A 26,996-nucleotide genomic window follows, 5' to 3' on the forward strand; every position below is an offset into this window, starting at 1 on the left:
GTTTTTTTGGGGAAACTAAAATCAAAGGCTTTATATATGCTTTGCTCATTTCCTAATCCATTCAGTTTATTAATATCAAAAATAAGTTTACATTTGTATATAGAATTAAATTACCAATTACAATCTTTTAATATAGTTTAACTTTTATTCCTTTCTAAAAGGAAAATATACATTTCTTTTCTTAAGTATCACGTCTTATAAAGCCCAAAGTTGTATTTTCTCTATTGTTACTTCAACAGTTCAATGCTACAAAAGGACAATCAAAATGACAAAAAGGAAGCATCTGCATGTCCAAGTGATGAACTTTGAAAAAATTTATTGTAAATTTTTAAACTATATAATCTTATTTATTTCATTTCAATATCAATCATTCATTTTAATTTTTTTTGATACCCTGACAACAGTGGACAAGTCATTATTCTTAGAAATTGCTCGCTTATAAATACTTTCTGTAGGGTAAGGAACCTTATTTATCCAAATTAAATGTACACCCATCATGATCATCAAAACACTCAGGTAAAACTTAGAAGTCTATCTTAAATATACAGAATATTGATGTACACTTAAAGATCGAATGAGTCCTTGCAGTATTGACAAGGTAGATTCCGACAGCACTTTTCCTCTAAAAGAAAAAACAAGAACTCATTTGTGATTTCAAACTATTCAACCCACCCTTTATTATTAACAGAATAAATGAACGACACGTGTATTTAAGTATATAAAGGCGTTGTTTTTCGAAGTATCTTTTGCTATCTGATATAATAGGTCTAACGTTATAGACAAAAAAAAATGGCAACAGAACTATGAAGTCCTGCTTTATGCCTACCTCAGTACCCGAGTGAACAAGTGTCGCATTTAAAATAATTTTATAAAAAATAATTAAATCCTCAACACCTTAACATTAAAACTGCAAAAGGTCTTCACCTTCCGTTTTCTCACTGCGAAGTTCTGTCAAACATTTCGCGCCATTTTCAGTTTTCAGTTAAAGTGCGCTCTTTTTCATCAGGAGGTAAAATTGGTATCGAGATATTGTTTCCTGTCACACAGTTTTGCAGTAAGTTTTGTATGCATGTATTTCATTGATTTTTACTATTATTTGCGAAAAAGCATTATTATTATATTGTTTTTTTTAACGTATCGTTTATATCCTTTTGCTTTTATGTGGATCAGTTGTCTTCTAGATGTAGTATTTTACCCAAAACAAAGGCTCACTTCGAGGAAATTCGACCTCTGTCAAAACTTGTAATATCAATATTTATGTACCGCTTTACTGTTTAATCTCCAATTGGAAGAAGAGCGATGAGATAAATCACACATCTATTGACAATATGTTTGATACATTTGCATTCACCAAAGAACAATTTCTATACTTGTAAAAAGTTATTTGTCATCAGTGATATTCCAGATGATGTTTACCTGTTTACCTTTGTATGACATCCTTAGCTGCAGTTCTGTATCTCCCAGTCTGGAAAAAATCGTATGAACGACCTGGGAGCTACAGTTTTTTATATGTTATAAAGTTGCAATTTATGGCATACAAAAAAATTGGACCAGTTTTGGACCAATTAACCTTATTTGAACACAAATGCTATGGAAACAATTAGTGCCATTAAATTTACTACTATTACATCATTTATAACTGACTTCGCACTTTCTGTTAAACATGCTAACCAATGCTAACCGACCTTGGAAAATGAAGTGTGTTATTGAATCAAGAGTTGACATTTTTACATCTAAACAAACTACACTACTTCCCTTTATGGGCATGATGATGGTGTTTAAAAGAATATCAGAGGCATGTGAATAACAATATCTGTAGTAAAATGTGCAAGGATTTTTTTTTATAATTGAGTATTTGTAGAGGAATTGTTTTGAAATAAGATCAATCAGTCCAAAATTAGTGCAATGTTTGTGCACTGTAAATTGTAACTTTTTAACACATAAGGAACTGTGGCTCGAAGGTTGTCCATCTGAATTTTTTCAGGCCTGGAGCTACAAATCTTCAGCTATGAAATGCTTAGACAGAATAACCTTTAAAACTTTCTTTTTTGGTCCTTTAATTATTTTGAACTAGGCCCTATGTCTGTTTAATTTTTTAATTTCAATAAGCAGATAGTTTTCTCAAATGCTTGACTTTTAATGGACTCTATATATTATTCAAGGCACCCTCCGTACATTAGTGAAAATTGTTTTTTAGATTTGGGAAAATTTTATTACATAGATGGACATTTTTAGTCTTTATCTGGTTCATTTTAAGACAGCTAGGCTGCATGTCATTAAACTCCAAAATAATTAAATCAAGAAAAAACTTTCAATATGAAGAATTAAGCATCGATAAAAATTGCTTTTACTTACTTGATTGGGAATATGCACTGAAAATAAGTTTATTCTACATTTCTGGTCAAATCTGATGTTCAGAATACTTTTACTGCATGCTTTTAAATCATGAGATACAATGTTAAATACAGTTCTGCTATAATTTCATCACTTTTATTACCAACATTGTCCAAAGTTTTATCTATTATGCAGTGTAGAAAGGATACTAACAAGATAAGATATTAAAAAAAAAATCAGTTGAAGCATAGAAGTGTAGGCTTACGAGTGTATTGTAGAAAACGAGGAATGATGAAATAACCAATGAAAATATATGGCTGTTCTGGGAATCGAACCTGCATGGGCACCCTGCAACTCTAGTCAGGAACTCTACCACTGAGTTAACCAGGCCGATATCCACAATCCATATAGCCCCAACTACTTCCCAAGTGTTATCATAATCTCTTTATTTGCAATTTTTCTAATCTGTGTTACATTATGCAAAGAAATAAAATTCAGCTTACGTAGAAAAAGTAAACAAGTTGAATGTCAAAATAACAAAGTCAATGTTAAGACAATATTAGTACAAATTGTGACTTATTGGATGATGTAATAAAAATTGATCATAGCTTAAAAAAACAAAAAAATATCCTTTGCACATTTAACAATTGCATCTTATAGTTTTTTTTTTTCAAATAGTAGACAATAGTTCTGTGGACTGGTATTTCAAAATTTCATCTACAGTATGTTGTTTATGATTTTCACTATACCATAAAAATATCATTAGAAAATGCTATAATAATTGGTGAATAAGAGTTAATGTCACAAAGTTGTTTAGTCGGCAATTATCTTCCTTCCTATTAGGCTGTGCATCATTTAGTGAGTATTAACATAAGGGACAGGGATGTTGAGTATTGTCACTTTTATGCACTATCGTGAGCAGGTTTTTAATCTGCAGAACAGATCATGTGGGCTTTACTGCCACTGTAAACGAACTTCAAATTTCATTTGATTTTCAATCCATATCCGTGTAATAAATTTCCTACGAAATTGGTGAGACTTGTCCCCAATGATGTCTTCATTTGTTGCAATTAAATATTGATTTTTCTCTAACGGAACTTTCAGGGATAAGTATCAATCCAGAGGAGCTGATGCTCATCTAGTCTGTGGTAAATATTGCAGGCTTAAATTCTGAACCTATTCCTGTGACAATATTGTTGGTCCAACCATGGCCGAAGAAAGTGAACCGGTGGAGCTCAGATCCCTGAAGAGAATGTCAACCATTGGTTACCGTGGATACAAGAGGGAGCCAAGCAAAAGGTAGTCAGATTAAGAGATAGTTGTTGGATTAAGATATGAAAATTTATTACATAGGATTTCCTAAACCTTGATGACATAGGATTTTATTGACCTTTATGACAGGATTACTTTCACCTTCATGACAGGATTTCCTTGACCTTCTTGATGTACGTAGGATTTTCTTAACCTTTATGACATAGAAATACCTGGACCTTCACGACAAAGGATTTCTGCTTCTTTCTTGGTGTAGGATTTCTTTGACATTTATGACTGTAAATAAGGGTATGCTTGACCTTCATTGTGGACCTGCACCTAAGTATGTAGTGGAAGTCATGTAAGAGTGTTCGATTGAGTTTCTTGATCTATATAAAGTCATGACACAAAAATACTATGTGTAATTACTCGGTAATGATTAACTGAATATAGAAATGGTATCAGGAAATTTTTGCGTAGTGATAAGTTGTGGCAAGATCTATCAATGTTATGTGTTGATGCAGTGTGTTGATGTGTTGTGTTAATGCAGTGCCTGTGTATTGATGCAGTGTGTTGATGAAGTGTGTTAATGCAGTGTGTTGATGCGGTGTGATGATGCAGTGTTTTAATGCAATGTGTTGATGCAGTGTGTTGATGCAGTGTTGATGATATAAGAAACATCAAAGTAACCATCGAACAGACATATGGCCCGACTGACAAAGCATTAATTCTTCACTTAAATGGACCTGTATGAATTTTGTCTTTACTTCTTTGGTTGATAATGTCTTATGATAGTCATTTTTACTTTACTTTATGGATACAATATATGACTGGCAAATCATCTTGTGACATCTTGTGTCCACATTATATTGTGGCAGATGGAACAAGTACAATTTTGTTATCTATAATGCTGAGCAGAATTGTTAGATTCATATAGAGACATGATATTGATTACATAGAAACTGACAAATGCAAGTTTTAAGGAGTAGCAAAATGATTGTCTGCATTTGTTTTATCTCTTAATTCTACATACTCTGGATTCTGTATTAATAGAGCAAATATCTCAGAATTGTGTAACTCTTTCTTGATACATTTATTTAACATATACTAGCTATACAACTTATTTAGTAGTCAAATATACCATAATCAACTGTGGTTCTGATGACACTAAAAGCCCTGACTTTATTGCAGATACAGCTGAATTCATTTCTACTCACAGAATTATTGTCCTAGCTTGTGATGACTGATGGCCTCGTATATTTCTTATCAACAACTTTGACTAATTGATAGTCCTGTGTATTGATTACTTTGCACAATGATAGGGCGCTGTCCCAGGAGAATGGCTTTGGTCATTTACACTGAATTCTTTTTCCGTTTTCATTACTTGCATTTTTGTTTTTATTGTACATGTAACTTCAAGTGAATTTTTTGTGATAATTTTGGGACATGTACGATACCGTTAATCCCCTGTATTTTGATGGATGTGAGGAACAAAGGTTTTACCCTATTCATAAAAAAGTAATGGATTAATACAATTTGTGTTCTAATATTTTGAGTTTTATTATTTTCCACAGCCCATAATGCTGGAAGATCTGACGTCTTTGAGGAAGAATATGTATTTTTGCAGGGAACTTGTTTGTTAGCTAGTACATTAAAATTCTAATGACAAAGATTGTAATGTGTTAATTTTTCATACATCATAGAAACTGAGAAATTCAAGGGTAATACTCAGTATGTGCTAATTGTATTGTACGTCTTAATTTCAGGTTCTTTATCAATAAAATCTTAACTGCTTGAAAGAAACCTACATGTAGTAATCAAACATGTATAATTTCAAGTTGTTATAGTCCCAAAAAACTGAATGATTAAGAGATATTCCTCATCTATACATGTGCTGATTATATACATGTATAATTTCAGGGTGTTCGTCAACAGGAGCTTAATGCTGGAAAGAGTCAAGTTCTATGGCTTTGACATGGACTACACTTTGGCAAGTAAGTGAAGACACAAAAAAGGGGGAGAGAGCAATGGTCAGAGTTGCTGTGACCAAAGATTGTACCATTTACTGTGGAATCATTAGATTTCGTGGTGGCCCAATTTTCGTGGAATTCGTGGGTACCTCCCATCCACGAATTTACATCCTCCACAAATTAATAAATTTTGGTTCTAAAATCATATCTCCCTTTGTAGTTGAAATAGAATACGTGAAATTATGTCCCCACGAACCTGTAAAATTTTAAGTAATCCACGAAAATTGGCCCCCACGAATTTTAATGATTCCACAGTATTCAGCATTGACAATTTAGGATTACAATACACTGAATACCGGTACAGTGTATTTGGATATTGCAGTTCTGTTTTTTGTTCAGATTTTTTATTTTTTGTTAAGAAGTCAGATTATTGGGGAAGGGAAGTCTTCTACTTTTGATAATTTAGATTTAACCATTTTGATAGGGTTGGTCAGGAATCATAGCTTCCTATAACCAAAGTGCTCACAATTGGGGTTTTTTTTCATGAAGGTCAAATTCTCTCAATTTCATATGCATGTCATAAAGCTACACACAACTGAGACAGTGGTGCCACATTGTATCAACAGCGGTGTATTTATTTACCTGTTTTTATTGATGACGTACAAAAATTGTCTGAACTTGTAAGCCTAAATATATTGTTGTTGTCAAAAAATGGTCAACATACCAGTATTAGAATTCTTACAACATTACACTGGTAGTTTTGTGACAGAAGTCCACAAATCTGACAAAGGATGAAACATCTTCTGTGTTAAAAATAGTGTAGGTAAGGGGATATATCTGTGTTAAGTCTCGTCCTACAAGACGCGTGCTGCCACCTGGTTTTGCATGGTACCAGCGTACTCCATGAACAAGCAGGCCGGCTTTCGTCTGAAGCCAAACAATCGTGTTTAAGTACACTTTTGCAACGAAAAAGATGGCTTAGCGATTATTCAAAATGACTTGAGAGAAAAAAAGAAGAAGAAAAAGGTGGGATTTCAAAAGAAAGGCGTAAATGAAGATGAGATCATCATGTTTATTTGAGCTGACAACGATTCCACACCAGTAGTCTGAATCAAAGGTCAATTGAACAGACGGGAATAGATATCCCAGCCAATGTTGGTCGTTCTTTTTTTTCTTTTGAAATATTTTGTTTGTTACAGTATATGTTGAAGAATGAAAGACAAAAACATGTGGCTTTTTTTGTTTAAAAGAATTAATTTTTTTTCTTTTTTTCAGAGATCATTTTGATAAATCAGACAGGAATTTTTTTTTTTTAATGAAGAATGCTGTTGTTTTTAATAGAAAATTTGCTTCACTTGATGCCTTATCTTGTATTGTTTTGTTTAGAATAGTAAGTGTAGACAGTATCATTGTTCAATTTTTGTATAGAGATATTGAGCACACCCAAAATGAAACAAAAGGGAAACATAGATGTACTTAAACAAGTATATTAAAGGTTATATGTTTTGAACAGTCATTATGAATCAAAAGCAAACACCCTTTTTAATAGAACAATATGCTATTTGATATTCAAGATATGATTGAATTTTCCATCTGCAAAAATTTGAATTATTTGATGACTGAACCTTAAAGCTGAACACTTTATGTACAGAAATTTCATTTTAGCTTTTCTCTTTAATCTTAAATTTTTTGAAATGTCAATCTTGTATTGCTTTTCATTTATAGTTTTTTGTTTGACATTTTATCATAATTGAAGACATTTAGAAACAGAGAGTGGAATTTTAAGATTAAATGTATGAATTCCAGAAGAGAGTTTTTTGACCGACATATATTTGTTTTGCCCATTGTATAATGATACAGAGTGGAAATGTAAATTGAAGAGAGTTTTTGACTGGCATATATTTCACATTGTTTAATGATATAAGTATTATAATATAGAGATGAATACACAGAATCATGCAGTGAAGCATATCAAACTACAAATGTAGTTCATTGTAGTGGAATGCTACTAATCTATTATAATGGAGCCTTTATAGCTGACCTACATTGTTCCTCACGTTAGGTTGACATTATCTATCTGTTTTCTTACTAACTGTAGCAAGCGGCAGTTTTTTAGACTCTTTTTTCCCGCTTTTAGTGCGGCGATGTAAAATAGCGAAGGTTATTTACCTACACTGAAGTTCCTTCTTTCCTGCGTACATCACTATTAGCAGTTGTGGACTATTTGTCATTGGTGTCAATAAGAGCTTATATCTGTTCTCAGAACTCTAGCTGGCACATTGCAGACTTTCATTGTCTTGGCATTTGTGAATCAAGATTTCCTCATAAAAATTATTTGTTTTTGTTCTTATGTCATTTACTTCAAAGTTATTTCCGTTTGTCTGCATGCGGGCCGAGGTATTAATACATACCGGTATAGTGGTACAGTCGCATGCAAATGAGAGGGTGAATGATGAAGATCCTTTTCAAAAAAGACTCACAATGTGTTCGGCATTACGGATGTTCTCGTGGAAAAAAAAGTACTCTTTGTTATCTTAGGAATTTGAGAGTTTTTGTAATCATTTCCTTGCTAATAAATAATCCATGCAATTACTTGCTCTCTTTGAATGGCGGATTGGGAAAAGGATGAGGTTTTCTTAAGATTCATTTAATTTTAAAATGCACTTTGCATCATGTCATGCTAATTGTATTATCCTGCTGTTCAGGCTTTAAGTAATTACTTTTATTTATACATTCGGAAAAAGTGCACTTGATTAGTTCCGAAAAATTGTGAAGGAAGAAATACTGTATGTTTACAGATAACCTGGGGGAAATGTCTTATTATTTCTCTCACTCCCAGGGAAAATGACTTGAGAAGCGACTCAAATGACCAGACTAATATCCCATCTCATCGATAACTGTTAAAGATGGGAGCGGACAGGTACAAGAAAAACAAAAGGGTTAAGGATTGGCCCTTCATCACCCCAGTGTAACACAGATTTCTGTTAACACATGTTTACTATGGTTGGTTGTATAATATGGGATCTGTTTTGCTTCAGTACCTGCATTTTGGCCAATTTGCTCAATCTCAGCTCTTTCAAGAAAGAATTAAGGGTGAATCTTCAGCATGCTTCTAACCCACACTTATGTACTGATGGTATGCATTCAGAGGTGTGCAATACTGCATCAGTAATGACATACCATTCATCGCATACCCTCCGAATTCCACCAGTATAGTATTAGTGCATGTACTATATTTTCTTAACTGATGTTTTCACAGACAGTTCCTGACCTTTTTGGGCTATTTTTGCAGTTTACATTACATATGTTCTTTATACCTCTAATATGTCTTTCATGTTACTTTAATCAACCAATTTGTCCGTGATGTGTAAATGTATTTAACCACCTTATTGCATTGTCACAAAGAGGAACAAATTAATACTTAGTGCTAGGTAACATTTCATCTTTGTGCCCTTTGGTTTGGTCTCTTTCTCTGATCTCGGTGAGCATCAAAGATGAGATAAAGCCACCGTAAATGGCTGATTACCCCTGTCCACTAAATAAGCTGCTCCATCGCTCTATTTATCAGACTGGTGTTAAAATCCCCATATTGTCCAGTCCTCTTTATTTGTCTGTAAATTGTGTTGATTTCTCCACAAAAGTCAGGGCTGCCTGTTTCTATTAAATGGGTGCGCCTGAAGACTATTACAGTGAGGGTCATTTAAAAGTACCTGAATTTGTTTGATGATTAAGTTCAGTACATTTCACAATTTCCCAGGTGTCCTCCTTTGAAAGATTCTATTCTATCTTTCCTAATTTTTCTCAGCTGTCCTTGAGAGCGAGCTGGGGTTTTTTTTTTTTTTACTTCAAGAAATAAAATAGGGTGGACCAATTACCATTCAAAAAGTTTAACTTGTCAAAAAATATGGTAGTTCAAGTTCACAATTGTAAATCAAAAGAATCTTTCTACTCAGTGTGGTATTTAGACTGGAAATATTTTGTTTTCTTTATAAGACACTCTTGATTTTCTAATTAGAAAAAAAGAGGAAATTTAAAAATTCATTATTTTTTTAAAGGCAGAAAATAAGAATGAATGAAATTTAAGACAATGTTTTCATTGAGATATTTACAGAACAAGGAAAAAACAATTATGATGATAAATGATTTTTTGGAGGTCTACTGACCCATTTCACATTTATATGAATATAGATTTTACTCCATGTAAATGACTCTCTAGATCGTAATGCATTCAGATCAGGAAAAAGAGCAATAAAATTGAAAATGGAGACTTATAATAAGAGATACATCATTTCATCTGAGGTCAAAACAACATCCGCTGTGTTATATTCTATACATTAAGGTTTTAAATAAAGGTAACTCAAGAAATAACCATAAAAAATAAAATCGGGAAGATCGCTACCCCTATCTGTCGAGGCATCTTTATAAAAATTTATCAACACAACACCTGACCGAGACTGCACACTTTGTACAATGGAGGGTGAAAATTTGTCTCGTGCATGCAGGCAAATTTGAAATCTTACTAACTTGTTCAAACTTAATTACGTATTTCTAGAAGTATTTCTTAAAAATATGCTGGCTTTTTAAATGCTTATGGCTTATAGTTGATGATTTATGACATGATCCTTGGCCAGAAATTTGAGGTTTTTCTTAAATCGTCTCCTTGAAAATGAAATCATTGGTATATCGACTGACAGGTAATTGAAATTTTCTCTCAATACAAAACAATTTCCATAGTAATAAATTCAAAGGAAACGAAATTGGTAGGATGAAGTATGATTTGAAATTCTAGAACAAATATTTACAGTAAAGAGTGTTTAAGGTGAAGAAAACTACGCTGACATTGGAACACAATATGATAACTCCTCAAATGTCTGAAAAGATCGGACTATTAAATCAACCTATAGAACTGAAGATTTCCTCTCGATCATCAAATTTCAGTCTAAAGAAATCTTTTTAGAAAAGCTTGAAAAACGGTTGACAAATATTGCTTATCAGGTGGCTCTGACCCAGAACTCATACTTTGAAGTAGTGTCAGGGGTTCATTGAGTGACCACTTCTTGAATGACCACTCCATGGATCTGATGAGATATAAATCAGTCGGAGATAAAGAGACATCAGGAAGTGGCCATTCTCCATGGTCCATCCCAGCTGACAGGGTGTTGACTTTACGATCACCTTGGTACTTTCTACTTGCTGGTGGTCTCTTGTCTGGAAAGATGGCAAAAAGGCTTTAATGAGGATTCACAGGAAATGCCTCCAAGCCGTTGATGACATAACTCTGATTTAGTGTAAAGGTCATGAGAAATTGTAATTCGGAGGCATAAAATTAAAAAGTTTATAAGGCAAAATTAAGATCAGTCATTAACTCTGTATTAATTTGCCATTTCTTAACGTTATTAGTAATTATAGCTAGCTTTTAAGATCTTATGGACTCTTTAAGACAATATAGTTATTGTATTATGGTCTGATCCCAGTGGTTTTATCCATGTGGAAATAATTGCAATCTAAATTCAGACTTGTTGTCAAAAAGACATGTGTTTTCATGCAAAAAGAAGTCATTAATATTTGGTTTACAAACCTGTCAAAAGGAGACTGTAATTTCGGTGTGTTTGACATTGATAAAGGGCTTGCATAGTGTCAGTTTAACCTTCATTAAGAATTTAGATAAAGAAAACGACTTAAAAGAATTTCCTTAATGACAAATAAGTGATATTAGTGAAGTCATTCATTTTAAAAAAAAAATTTTCGTCAAAATTTTTGTCGTCGTTGTCATCATCATCATCATCATCATCATCATCATCATCATCATCATCATCATCATCATCATCATCATCATCATCATCATCAATGAAAAGTAGGAGGAGAGTTGAATATGTTTAGTTTTGTATAGGAATGTAATTTTACTGTCGTAGTAAGAAGTACTATAGCTGCTACTAATCAGCCATGATGCTGCTGAACCTCTGGTGCATCTATATGCACATCACTTTTGACCTTGACCTTGACATTGCCTAAGTATGTAAGCTCTGTTCCAGATGGTCTGCCACTAACTGAGTGATTTATAAGGTCAAGGTATACTCTGGTCAGGACAAATTGCATCCCCCTGGTCAGTAACCATTAACGAGGTATTGGGGGGTGGTGTAAAAGTCAAGTACAATATGGCGTGGAGGGTGCCTGATGCAGTTCAGTCCCCAGAAACACATGGACGCAATGATAGTAGACAGGAACTGTTTGGTAAACACATTAATGCAGCCCATAAATGTGGCCATGCAATTTGTGATGTGTATACAATTGTTTCTGACATACTTTTATTTTCATGTAGTGGATTATTATTCAAGTGAGCAGCAATATGCATCTTACATCCAATATAATATCATGTTGATATATTACTTCTACCAGAGAAATTTAAATCCTTTGATGACTGAATGCTGATTCAGACTACGTAATGTATGCAAACACAATCAAGTATAGTTATTTCCCGCAATGTCCTTCATCTCAGTTACTCCATTTGTAAGGGCATTTACAGTTGAATATTGATGCTTAACTTGAAGAGTTTGCTTCCTATGGTTATAGCCAAACATCAAAGTATTTCTAAGAATGACAGACAGACAGGACAAAAGATTAGAAGCCCCTGATCTTTAATCATTGTACAGGGCAAAAAACCCTAACACTGGAGATGCAGAAACTCATAAAGCCCAGGAATTCATATGTTCAGTAGCAAGTTATGGCGAAAAATCATGTTTGGTTTCAAATTGAATTAATGTATAACATGACCATTATTTGTTATACCATTACATGTGTTGATTCATTTGTTTCAAATTGTCCTTTTTTCATAGATGCAAATGCTGAGTATATTTCATGGTGACATAACAGCTCAGATTTTTAATTTTTGATAAACATTTTTGTGACTGACAGCATATTGATTTTTTTGAAATATCAAAAAAATATTTCAGTGTTATCAATTTTTGATCTTAATGGAAGGTGTTAAGTGAAATTCAGATTTTTTCATAACTGCCATTTTTACAGTTGAGTGATAAGATAAAATATGACGATAATTAACAGTGTGAATCCTGGTTCGGTGAAGTCGAGTGACGGTGGTATCGCAGGAGTACCAATAGCAGGGCATTACAGAGTTTGAATATGTACATCACCGAATCACTTCAAAATTACATGTATAATACCTAAAAAAAAATTTTCCAGGATGAGGGCGTAGGTTAATGAATTTGTTTGTAGAAATACTATCGTTTCATCAGGAAGAAAAACAACTAAACACCAATTTGACCTAGTTTATGTTACGTGCACTGAAAAACTTTGTTTTTTATTTGAAAAAAAAAATACAGAACATATTGCAGCAACTGTTGGCTCTTAAGAAGAAAATACCAAAGTTTTCCAGCCCACAAAACACTCCTTTCTGAATTATGCAATTAAAATGCTATACACTGTACTCTGTTCATCAATTTTGGGTTTTGTGTTTTTTTAATCAATGATTTTATTAAGTTGAATAATTAATTAATCAACCTTACCTGTGGTTCTTTGACAATGAAGAGAGTTATTTGTAAAAGTTTTGTTGATTAATTCATAAAGATAAAAAAAAATCCTCATTTAATTGGCTCCTATCTGGCTTATTTCTGCCGAAATCTGTAGACATTAAAGACATTTCCTTTTAAAAACGTTTAATTTATTGTTGATTTATATTTATCAAGTCTGTGTCAACGTCTGACCGATACTGTTAACATTGGAATTCAATTGTTTCAAATCATTTAAATTTTATATTGATCTTTTTTTAAACACCATAATTAAGACAATGCATTAAAAAGTATTTTTGTGTATTGTTTATTACATACATGTGTCTGATAGTTCCAAACCTTAATTGATTTTTTTTAATCAGTATAAGAGCTATAGTATTATCAAATTGTTGTATGGCAAGAAAATCTCTGTTAATAACTGTTTCTTCTGTATTACAGAGAAGTACAAACTAATAATGTTGATTTGATTACCTCAATAGCCTATTTTAATTTATTGCTGATTATTATTAATATCAATAGTGAGATGTTGTTAATATGTATTATATTTTGGATAATATTTGGTTTGTTTAGATTTTGTGTGAGTAACTGCTATTTTATCTGTGTTTTGCAGTGTACAAATCTCCAGAGTACGAGACACTTGGATTTGATCTCATCCGCGATGCCATCGTCACATTTGGATATCCGGATGCCATCAAAGAGTTTAAATATGATCCAACCTTTCCAGTCAGGTCAGAACAAAGTCGGATTTTCTGTAAACCTCAGCGTGAATTAAAACAGGAAGTGTTGGGAATCCCATGGTGCATTTAGTGCTGGTATCAACGTTTCAATCAGCTTGTTGTAAAAAGAAGACAAAGAATAAATTATAACTGAAGTGTCCTTAAAAAAAGACAACTATAAATAATTCCATGTTATTATGAACTGTTATGATTTTTTTAAACATTCCAAGATAAATGCCCTGCAACTGGAGAATACAAAATCTGTTGGTATAATGCTTAAAATAGTTAACAAAAGACATGAGATATGATTCTGTTGCTAAGTATGGCCATTTCCCCCATCAATATTGCGCTTAATTTTTTTTTGTTCTTAAATAGAGACGGAAGGAATATAGAAAGACGGAATAAGAAACAATTGTTCATTTTCAGGTCGGCAATAGAAATGTCTGAAATTTTAGTGTACAGGTTCCTTTAATTCCTAAAATCACCGATTACGTTTGATACGCATTCTTTATTACATCTGTTGGGGTCCCTTCTTTGCTTAGCTGATTTTATGAGGAGAAGAGAAATTCTGTGAGAAATTGTGTCTTTAATTCAATCATTGTCCAAGGCAAAACATAAAAGACAACTAAACTCTCCATAGCTGCATCTGTGCGAATTTGCGAGACTGCAGAATAATTTGATAATTTCGTTACACCGCCGACTGAAAAACAGTAGATGGGAACAGTTTATATAGACTCCTTTGATTCTGGTCTTCCATTTGATTTATATATCTATAACCTCTAGGATGCCTTCTTAATTCTTTGCAGAACTTTTTCTACTTAACGGTGGCGGAGTATATTAAAAACAATTAATTCATGATTTGGGGATTTGTGGAGGAAGCTGACATATGGTTAGTTCTTCAGGCAGACGTCTTTGCACGGGAGCTCCGTATTTTATGCATTATGACATATTTGTTATGAGGGCTTTATTCATCGCACATGCTAGACAAATCTATATATTTTTTTTAGGTTCTGGATATAAAAATAAATTGAAGGACTCCCCTCTTAATGCATGCAGATAGGAATCACATATTAATTTCATCCAGTGTATGATTTCGGAACTTAAGTTTGCGGTGGGGAATCAAAGTTATATTTCCCATATGTGTACTCAAGGTTTAAAAGTAATTATATTTTATTATTTATAATTGAAGTTCTGCAGATTGCGAAAAAGTAATTTTTAGAGGACGAAAAAAAAGTCATTAAAAATCCTGAGAACTGATCAGAGAAACTGATATATTTCATTAAGATCAATAGAGATAATAACCTGTAACTACAGAAAGAGTACTTGAACCATCATCGTTCAAGTAGTACCGCTTGCGCAAGTCTCTTAGAGACCGCTTTTTGCTTATTTCCAATTACATTTGACATAAGAATTTTTGAAAAAGCTGCTTTTAATTTAAACCAGTGGCGTCACTTCTCGAAAAATACATAAGATTTCAATATATTTTCTTTTTTGCGGGCATGCTTCCGGCGAGAGTCGGATATATCAATACGAGATGTTATCGGGTGTTGAGTTTTTTGGTAACACTTGATGTGCATTGCGGGGATACCGTTTATCAGCAGCATCCCACCGAGGGCTTCCCCCGAGTCACCTTCACTTACAAAAGATTAACTTCCTGTTTTACGCTCAGATAAGGGTTTGACACAGAAGTTGAATTACTATGCTGAGGCCCTGTTTAAGTTGAAACATAAAATGTAAAAGAGAAGCAAAAAAAATTTTATTCCACATGATGTAATTTTTTTTTCTCCAAAAAGTTGTCTTATTTGAAATATGTTCAACATATGAGGCCATTTCACAACAGCAAGTACATAAAATCTATCTAATTCGCATTATAAATATTCTAAAATTGTCTTGCCAATTCCTGTTTTATGAGAAATAATATTGCAATTAAGAGTCAAATTCAGTGTTTGACAAGAAAAATCATTATGAGCCTACAGACCTTTCTTTAGATAAGCGGTTAGATGAAAATATGCAAGCATAATTTGATACATATGTAAGGATATAGTAATATTTATTTTTTTCAGAGGACTATGGTTTGATATGGAGTATGGAAACATTATAAAAGCTGATCCATACGGAAACATCCTGGTCTGTGTCCACGGATTTAAGTTCCTGAAAATGTAAGTAAGACAAGGTACCATAATAGGTCATAAACTCTATCTTTTTTGTTATCAAGAAATAACTGATTTTTAAAAAATCGAAGTGAATCGAAATCAAATTTTCATTATTTTTTTTTTTTTTTTATTTGCATTTTTCAAATTCAAACATACATAATTACTATTAAACTGATGTCAACTTCTTTTTTATTTGACAAATTTTCATTATTAATAATAATCATTTTTCTATGAGCTATGTGATTATAGATATCATGTTCCCTACTAAATAGAGAACTTGGACAAGTTGTGAATGGTAGTTCCATGAGAACATACAGTTTATGTATCTATCTAAAAATACAAGTTCAACACCAAATATCCATTCAAATCTGATAGGATCACATATTAAATAGTATGTTCAGGAAGTAATATTCACATCAGAGCTTCATTCAGGGGTACTACGCTGTGTTCAACAAAGACATCTTGTTTTCCATGTTATTGTGTCCAACATCCAGGACAGTTGGTATACATACTGAAAACAACTATATCTAGGTTACTAAAAGAAAGACAATTATCCTTATATAAAGTGAAATAGCTATTTTCATAACGCGTAAAAGATGTATCTTTTATGGTTGTCATAAAAAAAAAATCTTTTATATAAAAGAAAAGTAATTTTTTTCTTATTAATTAACAAAGATTGAATAAGGCTCGATCTGTCTGGCTTTAAAGTTATAAATCTTGCCTCAGCAAATATAAAATGAGACATGATTACCAAGAAACAAATATTGTATAAATCATCGTCGAGATTTCATGACGATGCAGTTGCTTTGGGGCTTCGCAGTCTGTAAGATTTTTTTTGGAGTGGGGTCTACAGCGTTACCAGGAACAAGTGCTTCACGACTTGAGAAAGTGGTTACATCATGCAGTCTGGGAGAGAAAAAAAAACCCGCAAAATTATGAAATATATTGTAAAATTTTTTAAAACGCCTTGCCTACAAAATTATGAAAATATTGAAGATGTTTTAGAAATAAAACAGTTAATAACACGCGGCTAGTCACTTTTTAAACCCTTTTTTAATTATACATGAAATTATGAATATTTGAAGGAAAAAAATGAATTCAATGACGTAAAATTACACAGATGCAGGTAATTGTTTCTGTAGATTTTTAAAATCTGTGATTAACAGAGATACATATTTTTTTGCATTTGTTTCATCTGCAGGTGTTTTTCTTAGATGCATCACTGCATCTGCAAAATTCGGTTCTTTCATTAAAAAAAAGAGGAAACGGCAATGCCAACTGGGTTTCATGGAAGATTGTTTTCAAATACCTTTTTTAAATGCAACAAAAGATTTACTTTTGACGGGAATATATTTAAAGTTTTATTGGTAATATAAATGAGGTTTATTTTCTATTTTTGTCACTTTAACTAGATGGTAGTTCAGGTCATCGTAAAAATTTTGACGAAGAAGTGATTACAATATAGGGCATTGAGGTCAGCTTCGCCTGGGTGGAAGATTTTTCACCTAAGGGCAGCAAGCAAATGAAGAAGTCACATGAGTAAGAAAACCAATGGTAACAGGTATTATAATTTGAATGTGTAGTGTTTATTAGACTCTGGTTAAGACATCACCTTTGCTTTTGAAGTCACGGACATGTGTAAGTTTAAAATAAAAAAAATTTTTTTTTGCTTTGTGAGGGATGATCACAGAGGCCATTGGTTTGTATTGTACAAGGATCTCTCAGAAGTGTAGAGAGCAGCTGACACTGGGATTGCTGCACTCTAAAGGCCATTTCTCTTTAATGTCGTCCATGTGGTAGTACTTGAAAGTTCTCTCAGAAGTTTTTTAAAAGACACACACAACCACATATAATATTTTCTCCTGTTGTTATCATTTGGGTTTTGTTGCTTCGGTTCTATTGCATCTTTTTCTACCTTTTTCCACAAGAAAGCCTTTTGATTGGTATCGGTGGAGAATGCCTCTGAACATCAAACAAAAAAAAAGCAGGAACATCTTTTTGCTGTTCTTTTTAAAAATCTATTAACAATTGCTTTTACCCTCAGCCCATTTCATCACTTTTTCAGCAAGTTCGGAAATGGGTCTAGGGAAGATGTTACTGGCTCCAGAAAACGTTGATCATGATGTCTATCAGCGGATCTTTTCTTGTTTCCTCTCGGCTAGACATGGCTGCAGTCTTTGTACCCATTTTCTCATGGCTTTTCTGGCACAGCTCCCTCTTTTGTTGGACCAAGGGTGGTAACTCCGTATCATGTTGCATGGCAGGAGATTTTAGATGGTGTGTAATGATAACATTTGAAGTCATTATTTCCCCGAGTCTTTGAGTTTGAATACACAATCCCTTTGAACTATTGGGTTTGGTCAGTGAAGTACGGCTGTAATGCAAAGAGGAATTTTTGTTACTAGATTTTTTTAAGTGAAGCATTAAAATTTAAAGAAAAAGAAAAAAAGAAGTTAATTTAAATATTTTTAGAAAGAATTTGTCTTTCATAAATATATTAATTTTTTTAAAGTCTACTTTTTAGATGTTAGGATTTGAATGTAGAATAAATCAGCCTCACTTTTTCATGAGCGCTATCTGCTGACATTTAAACCTGCCCATCATATGTAGGACATTAGATGGATAATATTGTTTTCCTAGATATATAAACCCATAAATCATGGCCCAGTCATTAATTTAATTTTGTAAAAAGCCCTATAAGCCAGGCCAAAAATGATTTTTAAAAGCCTTAATGTGCAGGAAAAGCAGATAAGTTTCAAGTTTTCTTACAAAAAAAGATAGCGAAGAAAAGTTTCCTATATTTTCTCTCCGAACGCAATTAAATTTCTTTACTTTTTATGATGATAGAAATGTTTTTAAGCCCTTTTTTGTGATAAAATATAACCTCGGTGGTTTGTTTAGTGCCCCCCATTTCCTCTAAAATAGGTCAGAACTTGTCAGGTTTCGTGAATGGAGATGGCAGGTGTATGAAACTGCTTTATCTTGGGGTAGAATTTGACACTTGACTCAAACACAGGATATAGAGTTAAAAGTAACGCATATTGAAACGCTAAACCAACACTTCCTGTTCGTGAACAGTCAAATAAATAGTCAATTAGATGTGAAATAAAATAATTACAGGTCTGACAGTCAGCAGTTTTTTTCTTCAAGATTTTCGAGATTTTTTGGTCATCTTCATTGGGGGGGGGTGTTGGCTGGTTTTTTGAACTTATAAATGGGGATGTGTATCAGTGTGTGACATTATTATAATAGTTAACATAGATCCTTGCAAAACATTGAAATGCAAAGACATCATACTCAGCTGTGTTGTAACATTATGACAGTTATTTGCACCTCTCTCAGGAGATAGATAAGATGTCCTCGTACGATAGCAGCAGCTGTTATCTTCCATTGTCCTCTTGATACACCTGTATTCAAATAAGTTACGAAATATTTGAAATATACTATCAGGTAACATGTAGATCTTTGGGTCCTATGACCCATTCGTCTTTATACCTCTTTAAGAATTTCACATATCTTATAATGTAGGAACTAATCTCTTCATTGAAAATGGAAGACAAAAATCCCTGACCTTTCTGAACTTGGGGTGTGTGCATGGTGTTTGTTCGAAATCCTAATTACATGTAAATATTGTTATGTTATGGTGCTGCTGCATTACCAGCTGCACGCGTAAATATGTAATTGTATTAGGAGCGGGGTGTATTAACAGAGGAATGATCGGCCATCCATAAGTTAATGATCTTATTGCACAATACTTACTTTGGAATGGACCGATACTATCATCAGATTGCTGGTATGCCTCAGTGACAATGATGTATGTGTAAGTCTCCGACACTGTGTACTTTGGCCATGAGATGGTATGTGTCGTCGGTATGATATTGGTATAACACCAAACAAATGTACACCCCAGTGCCGTTATACTCTTGTACTGCTGACCACATAACGAACCTGCAGTAATTCAATTAATGAGATTGCGGGTATACATGTATATAGTGAACATTTCCTAGATCTGCCAAAGTACATTTTTAGTCCAAATGATATCCATTACTTAGAGCCGCGTATTTGTTTTATTATTTGGCTTATATTATATAAACAATATAGAAGAGAAAGAAAAATCATAGAGGATGATTCAAAACACAAAAAAATGGCATATACCAGTAAATGTGTTTTGTCTTATTCCTTCTATCTCGTTCAAAGTACCGGTATGGAAACAAGACTAAATTTTCAATGCATAGTTCTAAATTTTAATGAAACTATTAAAAAGCATATCACTTCTTTGCAACAATACATTTATTTTAACAAATATGAACGATGAATCAGTAATTTCTTTGTAGATTAATTTCAGTGGTTAAATTCTAAAGTTACACATGATGCAATTTGCTAAGTTTTGGTATTTTGAGTATTTGAGTGACTTGTTCTATATTTTCAGCGTTGCTATCTTATCTTAAATGATTTCAAAAATCTGGGTAACTTGAGATATGTGTGTTTATTGTAAAAAAACAACACAAGGTGTGCCATAAAACATCCATCTTTTTCAAGAGCTCTAATAAAGAAATATGATATATGGTGGTCATATGCCTTCTTCAGAAGTAACCATTTACTACACATAATAAAAATATATCTGGGTTTCATTGAAGAAAATATGGATATAATAATGATAAAAAAAGAAAAGGTTGAAAGGAAATACTTCAGTACATCTAAGTGGAGGCCACTGGGGGCACTCTAAGGGCTAACAATGAAGAATGCCTCTGGTTTGCAAGGGCCAGTGCAAAAACTGGTGTCTGGTACTTAGAACTGTCGCTTTTCTGGTAGCTAGGTTAGGGTCAAGGCAGAGCTAGTGCAGAAGGGAGAGGGGTTGGGTCTTCATGGGGTCAGGGGTTTGGGTTCACAGTGGAGTGTATACATTTCCTGGTGTTTTTTATGAACTGCTGGAGGTCAGAATGATCCGCTTTCAAGAGCTGCTGTCATGTATGGGGTATATCCATCTTGGTCATTATTCTTTTATACTTAACGTCTGCTCCTGGTGTGTCATTTCTAGAAGGATCTCTCTAATGATGCTTGTACTCTAGGAATTACTTACGAGGAAAGAAGATCTAGATGGATGGTTCTTTGTCATAACAAAAGATGTCTTCATCATGCACTCAAACTTTCTATCGTATTTTTATAGTGTAGAAAATTATTCACTCCATATCTTTTCTGCGTACCAGACAAAAATATTATTTTTTTGAGGATTAAATGTTTAATTAGACTGTTAAGAAAGTACATGTACTTGATATTACTCATCATTTTCTGCATTTATCCAGAGTTCTGGAGGTTTAAGAGGTATTAATGCAGAGGGTTTTCTAGTTTCTTAATCCTTTCCGAAAACTTCATGACAGTTTTGTTGTCTGACCAAACAGAATAGTTTGTGTGGATAACAGACTTGTTTGGTTGTGATTTCTTCCAGTGTTTACTTCCAGAAATTCAACACTTTTAAGAAAAACACAGGATTATTTTCATCCTTTGCTTCAAGTTTTTTGAACTCATTTTTTTCAAGAGGAACAATAATAAAATGTGGTTATAGTTACTTTTTCAGGATGAAATGTAATATTTCTGTCATAGAATTTCATTCTTAAGTGGATAGATGCAACCTAAAAATGAAGGAAAAACAAGTTGTAGAGAATGCTACAAAATGATGACATTGATCGAATAATATTTCAGTCAATCTGCAATGAAACAATGATTTAGTTTTACTGTGAAGCAGTGCTGTTGAATAAATAAGCTGCCTGGCTCCTGGGAGTGTATTTATAGACATGCTCAGACTAACCCTTGCCAAGATTTATTGGGACAGACAACCTCCATATCAAAGTGAAAATTGAATTTCAGACAATTAACTTAAAACAAGCTCAGGTATGCTCAGATGGACATGTTGAAGTGGGGACGATAAGAGTAGGCCTTCCCAGAGAGAACCACCTAGTGGTGTTTGTAAAGGTCGTGTCGCTGATTCAGAGGTTAAGGACACTCTCAGAGAAGCATCTTGGTGCTTCAATTAAAGAGGATTTATTTGCTTTTAATGTTATGCAACATGTTTTTGTGCAAATTCCAAACATTTCACTTGTATTTAGGCTCATGTCTGCCCTTCCTGTTTAAGAGTTCGAATAGTTGCATGCACTGGACATTCTTGAAATACTGAGCTAGCTGTTCTGTTTGAGCTCCAGATGAGAGATACTTGTTGAACAGGAACTTCTTCTTGTGGGGATCTGTTAATTGATGGTTAAATCTTTATTAAAATATGGCACTAAAGAGGGTATTACAGTTAAAGAGATGAGATCAATAAATTTAGTCAATGACTTCTAACATGCAATTGGGACATCGTTATAGTCTACAGACGGGAACTCATTGGTGGGTTAGTTGCTTCAGTCCAAACAACGCTGCTAGCGGAACAGTTTACTGAATTCAAGATCCCGATTCTACCATAATGATTCTCGGTTAATTTTTTGTAAACTTGTTAATCCCCTACCAAGCGATTTACACTCTGCAGAGGGAGAATTATTTAAACAAAGTGGCATCAGAGGCAGCCATTATCATGTCAGACTCAAGACATGGATTGTTTAGGAAATGTAAGCTAAAGAGTGCCTCTTTTAAGGAGGCTCCTGTTCTACATTGCATCAGAAGTAGAGGGCACAATGGAGAGGATTGGAGCAAGGTGCAGCAGCCGTTGTAAAATTCTAAGAATTCTAAACAAATTCTTGTAAAACATTAATTACTGTAGTTCACAATAACTTTTAATACACAGTCAAAACATTTATAACTTTGAATTATTGATATTAATCATTTTTAGATACGTTTATAACCTATATTAATTTTTATACTTTCAAATTCCGAGAAACATTCAATTTAATATTCGGTTAGATCTGATGCAGAGCTGATACCACATTAAAAAAAAAAAAAGTTAATTTGTACTGAAATCGGTCATATATTTTGTACTTCAATTTTTAATATTAGCTGCAACAGCTGTTTTAATGTGTGCAATTCATTAATTCTAAGTTGATGAAAAGTTGTAGTACAAGTAGTATTTTTCCTCCTCCTAGATTTCCCTTTCCTTTACAAGAAGATGCAACGCCAATCATCCCATTCATCTTCTCACTATCATGTAAAAATTGACTGTGTGAAATGCTGTTAAAATGTTGTGAATTATTGTTCTGTGATAAATGATGTGATTGGAGCAGCAGGGTGTCCTCAGATATCTCCGTATCTCCTCGGGGAGGAAAGAGCCAAACCATGTTCCTCTCTGCTCAGGCTGGAACTGGGAAGCCGCAGAGAGTCTTCTATTTATCTGATCATCTCTCAACATGCAGAAGGAGTTGTAATGATCTCTTCTGGATGTAATTCACTGCCTAACAAGCATTGCCTAATGACTTCTTTTGATTCTTTATTCTTTTTAAAAAAGAAATTACAATAATTTTCAATTAATTTTTTTTTTTCTAAGCAGTTTCGCTACCGTTGACTCATGTGATACAGGAAATATTAACAGATGCTAGGCTGTTACCTGTTGTTGTACAATAGGGTGGGGGTGGGGAGTTGGTAAAATACTAGTACAAATAATATTCTTAATTATACTGTACCTAAATAAAATGTGCTTACTAATTATACATGTACCAGGAGGCTTTTTGTACCGGTAATTCTTTTGTTGTTGAATCGTCAATGAAAATTGATTGAGCATATCAAATTGTTCCAAGGTTCAATATTAAATGTGATTCTCTTGGGAATCGGTGATTAACATGAATTGAACTCTTTTATTTCTCTTTTCATTCAGCAGATGTATACATGATGAAGAAGTGTGGGAATTTGGGCATAGGACAGGTGCACCGTAATCAATGAAACAGTGCGGTCTATTGTACGGCCCCCAAAAATCAGTCCACTAGAAAACTGGGCAAGAAAAAAAAATCTTGTTTCAAGTCGTTGTACATTTAGTTACAGTATTCTTGGGTGTTTTGCCTGTTGCTGAAGGGTGGGCAAGACATTGAATACCGTGTCTCGGGGGGAAATATTAACCCTCGCCTCGTAGTTTGGTAATAACAGAACATATTAAGAGATCAGTGACAGTATGAAAGTTAAAATCGGATCTTATCGCTGATCTGTACTTACGAGTTGAAGTTGTATCAAAACTGGATACATGAATTGTTTCAGTTTGTAAGAAAAGAAACCTGTGAATGAAAGGACTGGAAGGACATTGATACCTGTATGAAAGAGCAGGTGTCAGGAAGAACAATGGGGCAAGATCTCATGGGAACCACCTTGTATTGAATTCAGAACCATAAATAATATGTTTTTTGTGGCTTGTTTGGTTTGTTTTCAAATATGAGTTGAAAGCTAACATTATGACCCTCTCAGGTTCAATGGGTTTCTATAGAAACAGAAAAATCTTGTATTGGTCTTTCAAGTCAAGCATGACTGAAAAATCGGTACAAGAGTAACCAAATAAGAACACAATTAGTGTTTGTAGAAAATCTGAAGTGAGAATTGTTACGTGACTAGGAAACAGAAACGGTGGATACTTTGAGACTAATGTTACCTACCCGGGACAGATAATGTACAACAGTCGAGCCGTTCCGAGATACTGGATAGCCACCCCATTAGGAGATGGTATTGTTTCGGGGATATCAACCCTATTGGTCAGCCGGGCCAGAGTCTCCAAAGTCAGGCATTTGATTGGCAGTATCAGCCGATGATCTGCTCCGAGGCCCCCCTGACTATGTGTGGGTCTGACCCGGCCTTGTCACGAGCTGTCAGTCCGAGGCTGACTTTTTTGTGTCGGAGGACAAAGCGAGATTACTGACTGCGAGACACTTTTGGTGTTTGCTATCCCTGTCATTTGTTTTCTTGATTAGATAATGTTTCAAAAGATGAATGTCTCATAGAAAAACAGAAACAAAACCAAGCTCCACATTTTTTAAAACACATAATCTTAGGGTATATGTGTATACTTTGGCTTTGAAGTTTTCTTTTTCAATTCTGTTGTAAGGAATTACATCACCATGAATCTTGAAAGCAGAATTAATATTTGTTCTTTTTGCTTATTGTGTCTTGTGAAGTAATAATAAGAATCAATGGTTAAAGATTAGAAAGCCAAGTTTCTTTCTGAATGAAGTGTGTTACAGTTGTGGCTTGTTTGCATTGCACAGTATCAGAGGTTGGCTGAAAATGTTGCAAAAGATTTTCATTCAATTTTCAATCAAAGCACCAATGTGCTTGCTTCCTCTCATGCAGTTGGTTCCCATATTACATTAAAATCTTGCCAAAAAAACTTCACAAGCTATTTCCATAATGTGTGTGAGAAGTCCTAACCATCAGAAAGAGAGAGAGAGAGCAAGCAATACCCTATCTTAATTGACTTGTAAAATTAATGAAATCCTCGACAACCAACCCTTGTCAATGGGGGTTAAAGTAGCTGAGGCATTGTAAATTTTCCCCCCACTCCCTCACAGTACTCTACTGATCTTGTAATATTAGAACATAAGCACCATGGATATTGCCTGTTGACATGAACATGGTATGCATTGATGACTGACTTCATTTTTGTGTAGTATCTAAAGCTTCCAGGGGTTAGAAGATGATTGAAGGAATTTCTATTTTTTAATAAGCAGCATCGAAACTTCTATATTTTTTCGGCACTTCTCATTAAAAAGAAAGCTGGTGTATACATAAAAATTGACATTAATTACACAGAAACAGGTGAAAAGTATCAGAGTTTGGATACTTGATCGTGTAGCCTATTTATAAGGCAGTCGGTATGTCACGCGTCTTGCGGTAGTTTTTTTTTGGTTTTTTTTGCATTTTCATAAAACATGTGTTACCAGAAGAAAGGGCAGATGGTTGCAAGCAAGAAATGCTCCTACTTTTATCAATTAAAATGTAATCTATGATTTACTTTATTAAGTCACAAACTGACAGATGAATCTTACCAGTATTATATTTATGACTTTTTAATGTAGTGGCACTGTAGAAGAAAAAGACAGTGGTGATACACAGTAAAACATGAAAATATCTTGTGTAAGTGTATTTAATTGTGTTGAACTTAACAACCGAAGTTGATGGAGAAATTTGATGAGGTTCCGTCTCTTTTTGGTGCCTATAATTACCCAAAAGTGTCAGTGTTTTTACTGTGTCAGTCGGATGGTTAAATTCTTTGTTTGACATGGCGTGCTTTACAAAAGCCCCATAATATATATCATATTGAAGTAGTTCTGTTCTCAAGCAGCCTTTGTTTTAGACTGAAGAAGTTTTGGAGGAGAAGGAAGAACCAGGTTAAAGTAACAAACTAATGCAAAAGACACTTTCAGAAGCTCAGAGAGAGAAAAAAAATTGTTGTTTTTAGTGATAATTGAAAAACTAACATTATTTTTTTTGTTTGTTTGTTCTTCTTATTCGCTGATGCCTTTTCCATGACTTGTTTTTATTTGCTCTGCATCAGGGGTAGAGAATTCCGTTCATTTTCTTTTATTTCTCTCTTCAAAATGATGCGTAGAAAATTTGCCATTACTAATGCATCACAATCTCTTTTGATGAAAAACAACAGTTGGTGAAAATGCCACAAGTATTAAGAAGTATGTATGGCAGAACGTCACTGGCTGTAAGTCTGCCAACGAAAGGTGTTTGGACATGTGGAAGCAGGCCCCGCTTGCATCACAGTGTAACTCAGGTTCAAATGTACTGTCAGGGCAAATGACTTCAGAAACACACCTCAGCTAAGTGTTAGCCAATAATGTGAGTGATCGATGCAAACATCTATATATATTTTATTTTTTATATTTTTGGCAAATATGAGTTTGGTTGAAAAAAAAAGATGGGAAGTGCAGAGCTATAATTATGGCTAGAAAAAAGAACCTATGTCCCAAAAACTTGTAAAGCAGTTGCACAGAGAGGTCATTCATTCCAAAGTTAATTAACTTTCTGTTAAAGTGGAAGAAATTTCAAGTACCTCTGTTAGTCATAAGCTTACTGTACCCTTACCCATCCTACACACTTAGCTTATAAAACAAAAGACAGGTGCCCTAAAAAAAAATTCAA

The 26,996-nt window shown here is 33.8% G+C and overlaps 1 protein-coding gene and 1 long non-coding RNA gene across 6 annotated transcripts in view; one reads left to right on the forward strand and one right to left on the reverse strand.

Moving 5' to 3' along the window:
- The first annotated feature begins 926 nt into the window (after positions 1-926).
- LOC105325061 (cytosolic purine 5'-nucleotidase) overlaps positions 927-26,996 on the forward strand; it is a 45,887-nt gene continuing 19,817 nt past the window's right edge. For 3 of the 5 annotated variants that reach the window (XM_011424440.4, XM_011424439.4, XM_011424441.4), the window contains exons 1-5: positions 1,006-1,054; positions 3,439-3,633; positions 5,506-5,579; positions 13,689-13,806; positions 15,858-15,953. In XM_011424440.4, the coding sequence (XP_011422742.1) occupies positions 3,542-3,633; positions 5,506-5,579; positions 13,689-13,806; positions 15,858-15,953 (380 nt within the window). In that variant the 5' untranslated portion in view covers positions 1,006-1,054; positions 3,439-3,541. Of the gene's footprint in view, positions 1,055-3,227; positions 3,367-3,438; positions 3,634-5,505; positions 5,580-13,688; positions 13,807-15,857; positions 15,954-26,996 lie in introns of those variants that run through there. The other 2 variants (XM_066068833.1, XM_066068834.1) reach the window with 2 other exon arrangements.
- On the reverse strand, positions 17,507-19,867 carry LOC136270611 (uncharacterized). Its single transcript, XR_010708478.1, has 3 exons — positions 19,707-19,867; positions 19,281-19,354; positions 17,507-18,321 (listed from the first exon to the last, which is right to left on the reverse strand). It is a non-coding gene; the product is annotated as an uncharacterized lncRNA (long non-coding RNA).

Source organism: Magallana gigas, chromosome 8 (genome assembly GCF_963853765.1).
Source record: "Magallana gigas chromosome 8, xbMagGiga1.1, whole genome shotgun sequence".
Lineage (NCBI taxonomy): Eukaryota > Metazoa > Mollusca > Bivalvia > Ostreida > Ostreidae > Magallana > Magallana gigas.